Source organism: Aythya marila (assembly GCF_965140915.1).
Source record: "Aythya marila genome assembly, chromosome: 4".
Classification (NCBI taxonomy): domain Eukaryota; kingdom Metazoa; phylum Chordata; class Aves; order Anseriformes; family Anatidae; genus Aythya; species Aythya marila.
In genome coordinates, this window is record NC_139045.1 from 7,795,567 (window position 1) to 7,806,174 (window position 10,608).

The 10,608-nt window shown below is 42.4% G+C and overlaps 1 protein-coding gene across 1 annotated transcript in view; it reads left to right on the forward strand.

Moving 5' to 3' along the window:
- Window positions 1-7,786, forward strand: part of TSPAN5 (tetraspanin 5) — a 73,608-nt gene extending 65,822 nt beyond the window's left edge. The window contains exons 6-8 of the mRNA XM_082760309.1: window positions 1,756-1,803; window positions 1,926-2,042; window positions 2,610-7,786. Coding sequence (XP_082616435.1) covers window positions 1,756-1,803; window positions 1,926-2,042; window positions 2,610-2,675 — 231 coding nt within the window. The 3' untranslated portion in view covers window positions 2,676-7,786. The remainder of the gene's footprint in view (window positions 1-1,755; window positions 1,804-1,925; window positions 2,043-2,609) is intronic.
- Window positions 7,787-10,608: the final 2,822 nt, after the last annotated feature.

Below are 10,608 nucleotides of genomic sequence, written 5' to 3' on the forward strand. Positions count from 1 at the left end.
ATCCTATAAATACACAGTCCATGCTAAAGTTCGCTCTCCCTTTTGCTATGTTTTTTCTTAGGGGGTGATGCAGTAACCAGAAAATTAAAGATAAGCCTCATTCTTATTCATTGTATGGAAGCAGCATACTTAGTTGCCTTCAAAATAAAGACCCCGTCCATATTAGACTCATGCATGTAATGGATATAAATGAAACTAATCTGTGACAGGTTCAAAGGCAGTGATACGTGCAGGTTCACTCCACGGGAAAGCAGAATCGTCCCTTTTAGAAATTACAGTGCAGTGTTGGACTGACACAAAAAATTACGTGGATGCTTTCTTGAGCAGAACTTTGTTTTAGCATTTAGTTCGGCTTCAAAAAGGAAGCAAAAAGTTTAAGCTAAACCAATTTAGACTCCTTTAGTTTGCTTTGTAGTTTAATGAGTTGAAAGGTTCTGATTTTTTCTGCAGGCAAGGCCTAGAAAAGTTGGCTTATTTCCATTTCTTTCTTCATGCTTCCTTTCAGGTAACCAGTCTTGAGGTTAAAGACAAAAGACATTGGTAATAAAACAAGTAGGCATTCAGCACAAAAAAAAAAAAGCTTGGAATCCCTCTGTTGTAATCTTACCTGCTTTTACATGCTTGAAGCACGTGGCTCTGTGCTTTTCTAAGCCCCGAATAGAAGCAGTCACCTCATTAAAAGATAAAAATTACTCGAATCTTAGAGATCCATTGAGGGAATCCAGCTTGGGCAACCTGTTGATGTACTTCTGCAAAGTGGGAAAAGACGCAGAGGAGCTTAGCTGCCGATAGGAGAAGATATCTAGGTGTACTGAACGTCACAATTTAATCAAATTGGGGGAAGTGAGAAACACAGCCAGGAGAGACATAGATTTTAAATAGCAGCCATATGGAAAAAGCTAAGACTGTCTGATTTTCTGACTTCCTTGAGTAGGTCCTTCTGCTCATTATGATGATGTGATCCAGTAACTTAATATTTGCTGCCATTGGAGCTGACACTGAAAGTAGTTGCTTCATTTTATTGCCTCAAAATAACTGTATATACAGAGTAAACTTCAGCTTCTGCTAAGTAGCACTTGTTCACTAGAAAAAGTCTGTCCTAGCCTGTTTAATTTTCTGCGCTTGGGGAGTGCTAAAGCAGAGGCAGTAGGAATAGTCTCCCTCCCCAATGGTATCAAGCTCCCATAAGAAAGAATGAGCAGTAGGAAAACATTACCCCATATTGTCTTTTTCCTCAATAGTTTCTGGAGTTTCTGGAAAGGAGCTAGGTACTGTATGTATTTCTGCAGGCATTCCCTGTAAGAGCTTGCAGCTTCTGCAAACCGAGTTGTCCCTTCTCACCTCTTCATGCCAGACAGACTGAACCCTAAAAAAAATTAACAGTAGTCTCGGTGTATTTTCAGTACAAACAAAACCTTTTCAGTGGCAAGTTGTTTTGCTTAAAATAGGTGCTTCCTAATCCCTTTACTTTGATTTCTGAATGCTTGCATTTGGAATGTGGACTTTATCCAGGTGGAGGGCTGGTTTTCCACGCGTGAAGCTCTGAGGGATGAAAATAATTTTTGATTATGTGCTTTTGTTTGTTGTGAATAATGAACAGCACTAAATGGAGGAGGGAAGGTGGTTTTCAAAAGTAGTACGGTGACTGAAATAGGGTGATTGTCTTACTACATACAGAACCAGCTCTGGAGAACTGGGACGGGAGGTTTTGGAGACATTTCACTCATTGGCCTCTCCTCTGTCTCTCTCTCCTAGGAAGATGTTATTAATACTCAGTGTGGCTACGACGCAAGGCAAAAACCAGTAAGCATTTTTTTTTTTAATGTGTTATCCTAAAGATCTGAATCATTCTTGCAAGAGCAGCTTATTCTATTGATGGGCTAATTGAATATAATGACCTCTGTTTTCTTCCTTCTCCTTGGCAGGAAGTTGATCAGCAGATTGTTATCTACACTAAAGGCTGCGTCCCTCAGTTTGAGAAATGGTTGCAGGACAATCTTACCATAGTTGCTGGCATATTCATAGGGATAGCATTACTGCAGGTAAATGTCGTGTTTGCTGCAATGAATTATGTGGAAGAAAAGCAGTGAGATAAAACATAGAGGGGCTGGGGATGGGACTGTATATGAGAAATGGAAACACAGCATGAATTTCACTTAAAAATATAAAGTCTGTAGATTTTTAGTGAGGTGTGTTAAATGCATGAGGCTTTTTTGTGTTTAAGGGTGTTTCATTTTTATTAGTAGAGACGGATTTGTTTTTCTTTTCAACTGTTCATGGGTCAAAATTAACACTGTTTTAAAGATTGGGCAGAGATTTTTAAACCTCTGCAGACCTACATGTTCTGATGGTGCTTAAAAGAATGGTGGAAAGCCTTTACAGTTGCTTTTACAAAGCAAATCTAGAACTATTCAATTTCCTGGAACCCAGTGACACTATAAATACCATACTAGGTTTACAGGAGTTTTTCGATGCTTTCCTCTGCCAACGCTGTTGATGTCTAACTTGATTGCTTCTTTTCATATCAAAGTTCTGTATAACCTAAGGAGTTTGCCTATGTGAAAAGAGTTATCCAGTGCTCCAAATGAATGAACTGTTGTCTCTTCCAGATATTTGGGATATGCTTAGCCCAGAATTTGGTTAGTGACATTGAGGCTGTCAGAGCCAGCTGGTAAAACTGCTGAAGTAACCACAACAAGACACTGGACAACCGAAACCCTCTGAAACCTCCAGTGTGTCGCTCCGACACCAAGCTGTATGGACATGGGTGACAGGGAAGCCTTCTCTCCCACATAGTCTCAAGCCTAAGTTCCTGATGTTGCAGTGAACTCGTGTTTCTTTGGGGTGGGGGAGAGAAGAGTGGGCTCTTTAAAATCTGCTGCTCACTGACAATTTTTTTGTTTTAAACCACCAGTTTGAAAGCTGTTGAGCCGTGAATCTCTACTGTATTCTTGATCCTGAGTAACAAGTGGACACTTTTTAAAAATTGGTGTATTCAGTGGGACAGAGTTGCATCATTGTAGTCTGTGGATATGCTGTTTATTCTTCATGTCATGAGCTCTACGATAGCTGCCAAATATTCCCAAGATGGTCTCTCTCCTCACCACTCTGTAAAGGAGCAATCTTCTTGTTTTCACAGCTAAACATAGCTACAGGCCTAAACCCATCAAGCAGGAAGCAACTTTCTATGCATCTATTGTACAGTATATGAAAATGTTTTTAAAACTAAGGATTTTTTTTTTTTTTACACAAGCTTACAACCATTTCCCTGTTGTACTTTGATGTTGGAATCGGCAAGCTCACAGGGAGGACTGTCTAATTTTATCAACATCTTTTTTCCTTTCTACACCCTTGTATGAAAGGAAAGGAGTTTTATATTTGACGAACAAAGGTTGTAGATCCTTTGGTTGCTGCCATACTTTAGGACATCAGTTTCTTAAGGCAAGAATGGGATATAACTGTATAAATGTATGAAAGCAGTGTGGATGTTGGGTCCAAGTGAATAATATTATTCAAAGAATGAATTATATATTAACTTAAAAAAATCAAAGCATATGTATCTGATATGGCTAAATCTTTTGTTTCTCTGGAATTTAGTGTAACCTAATGTATTTAGGGATCTCACTAATATTAGTGCTTTGAAATACTTGTGCAAAACTTCTTTTAAGATAATTCCTTGGTCTGTTCCTATCTGAGGCTTTGGTCTTTCTCTCTTTTTCTTTTTTTTTCCTTCAATTCTTTTTTCTTGCATGAGCTGTGGAGTAAGTACCTGTGACACTCCAGTGCTTTAAATCTGTGCATATGTTTTAATACAGTCTAACCCAAACTTATTTATTGGTAAATGCATGTGATTATGGAAAGATCATATCCCATTCCCTTGGAAGTTGGACAGAAAAGCTTTTGCCAGAAGTAAATCTATACCTTCAGAAAACAAGTCCTTGCTATAGAGATGTCTCCATTTGTTGCTCTAAATGCAACAAAAAGCTTTCTTGAAGCAATGGAATAAAAGTTTTAATATCGAAGTGTATATTAGGATCAGCCAAGACACAGACTCTTTTGAGTCGAAAAAAGAGTAGAATTTGGAATAAAGCACAAATAGCAGAAGAATTAGATCAGACTCCATCCAGTTTGATTCATTGTTCTTCACAAATAATAGTTAATTTCCGAACCTAACCATGGCTTGGGTAGTTTCATTGCACTTTGTATAAATTTAGCTTGTTATATGACCCTTCTCAGTATATGCAGAACCGGTCCTAAAAGCGATGAGCTTTTGGCTCCTGCTTTGTTAAAACAGCGACCAAGGGTGGTGTGTAGGACCTCACTGTAAGAGCTTAGCATCTTTGAGATGAGTTTCCTAACGAGTACGTGAAGTAGAAGAGATGAATGCGTTGTTTTCAAAGCTTCCCTGATGTGGGGGATGGATAGGAGTCTGGTCTGATGACCTGTTGAGGTCCTTTCTGGCCCCATGACTCTTAAACGTGTGAGTATATGTACCCTTGCACATTTTGCCTTTCTGTGCTTTAGTCGGCTGTGTTTTATCCCCGTCCAAAGGTGGGCACACTGTTTCACAGATGCCACAGATAGTCCTGTTGCCCTCCTGTCTTTGAGCATTACCTCATCCTCTTCTGGTTAACTCCCACTGACTGGCTCTGAATCAGGCAGCCTCCGTATCCTATGGTATCTGCTGTTAAAGGCCAGCCGTGACTCAGAGCATTTTTAAAAGCCTTTGAAAGCAATTATAATTCACTGTCCTTAATAAAGTTGGTTCCACCTCACCGCAGTGTTACGTTTTTCTTAGCGCTCCTCATCTTGAGGAGTTACTGGTGTTCATTTCCCCCAAAGGGACACACCATTTTGCCTGATAGCAGCAGGACAGACAGGTCATCAGCACTTAGGTTGCTGCACTGTAATGAAATGGTGCGGGGAGAAATCAGGGAAACGTGGTTCAGGAAGTAACTCCTCCACCCAAGAGCCTTGGTTGTGACCCAGCACTTCGCTGTGGAGAAAAGAAAAAAAAAAAAGTCTGCATTACAGAAACATTCCTTGTTGCCACTGATCTTGAGTACTGCTGTTGCTGCTGTGAGCTTCTGAAGACAACTTCCATTCCTCTACTTGAATTTCTGCAGTTGTACTGTATTGGCCTTCTGACTTGTCACGCTCTCCTCCGAGGTCCGGTCTGCTCGGCGTGCCCTTGGCAGTGTCAGGCTGATAGGAAGGTAAAAATGATCTGAGGTGAGCAAGTCTTGTTCTCACTGCTTGCATGTGTACACGCAGATGTGCAGCATTTCTGCTGAGTCCCAGAGTGACTGTTCTTAATAAAAACCACTAAATAAGGTATTTTTCTAGACCTTGTCTTTATTGCTGCAGATGCTGACACCCCCCCCCCCCCCCCCCATAACTCCCGAGAGATGGTCTTATTTTTTCTCATTTTTGCAGTTGCTTGATGGATGCATACTGAATGTTCAGGATTAGCTGCCTATGTTGCACATTTAAATGCCACATTTTTGTCTACGGATCGGGTAAGATGTCCTGACAATGCCCGATCTACTTACAGCTTAGGCGTCCAGTTCGGAAAGCTTGCGGGAGGCCTTGGAAATCCCATCTGTAATTGTCAGAGCCTACCAAAACCGATCAAGCTTTCTTCCAGAAAACCTTGCAAAACGTTCAGGTGAGCACAACTAGAGCACAACCGCTGGCTACACGGGCTTATTTTCCAGAGCAATAAGGTACGGTAGGCAGTATGGCTTTCTGGCAGTTTCTAGCTTGCCTGATGTGGAGGTCAGCGTGTCACTATCCTTAACGTGCGGTGGTTGTTCAGAAATTTGTTGCCAGGCTTGTGGCCCTATGTGGAGCACGAAACCCCTTTGCTGGGCAGTCTGTCCGTGATGGCAGTGTTGCTGTCGGGAGGTCTGATCCCTTCAGCCCCAGTTTTAAAGCCATTTTCCTGTCAGAGGGCATCCCGGTCCTTGTTCCTCCTCTGCTGCTTTCTAAATGCTCTCCGTACTCACAAGCCTTTGTTTGCTGCTTCTTTTTTTTTTTCTATATATATAGCTTAATGGACAAATGTTTGATTTGTCTGTGTGTGCGTGTGTCTGTTTCTGTAGCAGTTGAGATCTTTTTGCTTCAAAACCCATACTTTTGGTAGTGCCCCTTAGAGTTTGAGGCTGTGGAGGCGTTGCTCAAGTGTGCTCTGTCCTGGAAGCCTTCTCTCCCCTGAGAGAGAGAGAGGTGTTCATCGTCGTCCTGGTGTGTAAATAGTCTTGGAAATGTAAATAGTAGCATGCAGGTGAAATGATTCTTGCACATGACTGCTTTTTTCATCCCGGCAAGCACGGCGTCCACCCACCAAACCTGGGCGGTGGGAGCCAGGGGCCACCAGGCCTCGTTCACCTGGCCCCGGAGTGCCACCTAGTGCCTCCGAGCCGCCTTGCAGCAGGCCCTGGGGAAGGTACAACCCCTAGCAAACCTCCATTGGCTTTTTTTTTTTTTCTTTTCTTATTTTCCTCTGCTGCTTGGAACTGGGAGAACAGCATCAGACTGGGAACTGGAGGGGCAGTTCTGGGAGGTCAGCATCACTAAAAGGACTAAAGCATGGTGCTATACGAACTGCTTCTGTCCTGGACGTTTTGTAGAGATGCCCTTGGTAAAATCCATCCTGATTTTAACAGTCTTGGTTGCAAGAGAAGTTCATAACTCCCTCTCCTGCTGCACGAGTGCCATCTGGGTGTGTGGTGGTGGCCACAGGTGGGATCTCGGCGTGTGTCAGACACTGGTGAAGGTTCCAGTTCCTCTCTCCTATTTTATCTTTTTCTCCCCCTCTGAAGCCTTTTGGGATATCTGTAATTGGTCATAAAACTCTCTAATGCAAACAGAACGAATCTACCTTGTTTGATCCACTACCTACTGATTTTTGCCACTTGCAGAACCAATAATCGTTCTCCCTTAACATGCAGTATAAAAATAAGGGTTGTGACTGCTAGCGTGCATCAGGCAGGTGCTCAGCCATGCAGCACGGCTAGCTGTCTGTTGTGTTTGGCAATGCAAATCTGGTAACAAAAAGCTCCATCTGTACGTATGTTCATGTTCACACTGTGCACCTAGCAGGGACAGACCTGCTGCTACCTTGAGCTCTGGGGAGACTGGGGTTTGGGCTTTGGGACTCGGACCCATCTCTGTATAAGGATGTTCCAGATCGGTTCCAGCTGTGTCTCTCTGCTTGGTTCACCCCAGGGCATAAGGTGTCGATATTTACCCTTTGTGTATCATTCCTTTTTATACGAATGTATTCTCTTGTGTTCCTTTTTTATCGGTTGTAAAATTGATTGTAAAAGCCAACTACACCTACCGATTGAAAGTATTGCTATAACAGAACTGCATGCCCAGTAGAGTTTGACTCGAGCTTTAGTTATCTGATTTCAGACTGGTTATCTTCAGTCTAGGAGAAAAGCATAGATCAGGTGCATATGTATTACTTGTCATCTTTAGCATTAGACTGTGGTATTGTATCACATGCTGATCTCAATGGATGTAACTGGAGTATACTTGGGAGGTTGTTGCAACTTCCTGGTAATTCATTTTAAGCTATTGAAAGTGGTCTTGATCATGCTACTTGTGTTCTTGGGTTTTTGTTTTTTAATAGATGCATTTTTTAGGAATGTTTTAATACACTTATGATGGACAATACGATAGTTTTAATAGTTGTGCAGTATTCTGTATTTACTTGAAGTAAATCATTTTATATGCAATTTGTTAGATAATTACAATTTTATAAATAAAATTCCGTGAAATATGATGCTGTGAATGTGTACTCTTGATGTGGCACTCAACATTGAAGATACAAAGATACGTTCAGGTAAAACTCCTTTGGAAGAAGCCACCCTCTTCCCTCCCAAAAACTAGCGGGAAATAAATCCCCAAGTCTCACATATGCAATGTGGGAGCTGTGTTCTAAGGCAGCCACAAAGCACATTTTCATGCTGCCAGCGGCTGCCTTTAAATGAGTAATAAGCTAATACGTCAACAGCACGTCCACATGTGAGAAAATCCCACGTCTGCTGTCAGCTGTTGTTGAAGTCTGGCTAACAAATGTGCTCTGTTTGTTTCTGACAGGTCGCCGGTGTTCCTCAAGCTGCTGTGGCTGCTGGTTAGTACAGCTGTTGGAGCTCTCGCTGTAATCGTTTTAGTGACCCTGGCATGTTCTTTGCAGGGAGCAGCACAAAGGGGGATATAACAATTTGTCACGATTTAATTAAACTTTTATAAGGGGAGGTGGGAATTTAACTTTTAGAGCGTAACATGTCCTTAAACAGAAATATTGAGAGCTGACTTACTGCTTTACACAGGTAAAAATGTGTAATGATGTCTTGTGCTTGTTTAGACAGAGGAGGAGGAAGCCGTTTTTTAGTATTCCCAAAACTGTAGGGCAAGCTAATCCAGTTTAGTATCTCTAAAATACAGTATTTCATCAATCTGCATTATTTTGCAGTAAATAGTAAGCATAGTTGGCATTGGACGCTTTGAAAAACAATTGGCAGAACCTCTTGCAAGGAGTTTTCAAATGCTCTTGGGAGGTCGGTGCCCTGGTTTGATTTCACCCACCGTGGTTATCACTTTTCTTCCCAAGGTGCAAAGTTTGCCTTTGAGCAGCACTTGCAGCACCTGGCTTGATCAGGAGGTTTCACTGAGAAACAGAAATTTCTGAGCAAACAGGCCAGCAACCTGCTTGTCCTTGGTTGATCTGGTGTGATCAGGCAGTCAGGGGGAATTGGGCCAAGCAATCACAATCATCGCTCCTTTGATAGCTTCTGGTTGTGACAGGCTACGTGCTGCCCCCCTGCAAATGCTCCTTCCTCGTGCTGTTGTGGGCAGAGGCCTGCCCTTGCTATGTTTTTGACCACTGTCGAAGTATTGCCAGTCTGGTGAGTATGCAAATCTCGAGGAGGAAAAGAAAAAGCAGCAGATCTGAATGATACTGTCTTGTCTCTTATGAGCCTGCCTTGTTTTCCCCGTGGAAACAAATTTCAGATTTGCAGCTAATTTTGCCCCTCAGCCTGACATCTGCCCCGTATTAACCGTTCATCCCCATCTGTACCTACAGCTTTGTCTGCAAAGCACCACTGTGACTGATTTAAAAGCACATCTTTATACCCAAACTGAAGTCAAATGCCTTTTGTGTATCTCAGGCATGTACATAAATCTTCACTTACGGAAATGACTTCGGGCAAAGTAAGAATGCAAATGTGGAGACCAGGGCGAGGGGTGCTTGGAGAAGTCAACCAAAAAGAAGCCAAGTCCAGGACATTGCCTAAATTTTGTTAACATGCGATAGGTGTGGTGTTCATATATAAAAAACTGTGGTGAAGGGGAGATGAGGAGTAGCTGCCTGTATTCTGTGTGAACTTGTATGTTGTTTCCTGACGTGACTAGTTACCATTTCTGGGACCTTTGAAACAAGTGACCCTTACTGGGTCTCGTGGTCTCATTTGACCATTGGTCCTTTGGATCCAAAACCTGTTTTGTTGGGAGTTTGTGCCTCATACAAAGAGAGACCTTTCCCTCTATTTCCATGTTGTGAAATGTAAACTCTTGCGTGTGCTCTTGGTTTTCCGTGCTGCTGGGTCTCGCGGGAGCCCTGCAGGTGCAGAGGAGTGGAGCGCGCCAGCCGGGCACTGCTGGCCCTACACAGCGTGGCAGCTGTGGGCTGTTTGAGCTTGGCTTGCTGCAGCAATAGGCAAGTGAAAAGTCTGGCATTGTTGCCATAAAAATTATCTGAGCAGAGGATTTCAAACTGCTTAGTTGTAATCTATCTAGTAAACAGCCGAACTGTCATCAGCAGTTTCCATTCAGTTGACTTCAGTCAAGTGAGTAGTGAAATGCACACAGTGGTAACGTCCTCAGATCCTGTTTGTCTGACTAAAAGAGGCTAAGAGGATAAATGATTTACCAGCTACATCGAAATGACCTGCAGGCTAGAGCATGCATTTGTGTGGACAGAGTCTCTTCATTTACCTTCTGCCATGACATAAAACCATCTTTGTGCAGACTTTCCTTCGGTATATAGACTTAGCACAAGTTCCATCTAGAGGTTTAAATGACTTTATATTCTGCCCAGGGAAGTAATCTGAAAATTAAAGGCCTCTTGGCCTTTACGCTTGCTGTCATAATGGTATCCCTAATAACAATTCAGCGACAAAGATAGGTTTGATGCTTAACCTGAGCTCCAGTTAGAAAAGCAGATGAATGGGAGTCGTCACAGCTTTGTTACGGCCTGCTTGTGTATTTGTAGTTTATACGGGTGTCAAAAGGCATGAAGAGTCTCTTTCTAGAACCAGGTAAGCCATTGATAACTGGTATTTTGGAATTCATTGAAATCAAGGAAAATTATTTCTGTAATAAATACAGAAACTTGGGTTTCACGTGGGTCTGTTGTGAACGGTGGTTGTAAGCGTGTGGGCTACATTCACCAGTGCAGAGGGTCTGTGTTATTGAGAGCCTCGTGTCATGGGATCCTGGCCTGTGTCTACAGGTATATGTTGGTGGTGTTTTGCATTTTATTTTTTTTTTAAATAAGAGGCTGTGTACAGTTGCTACCAGGCTTTTTTATTATTA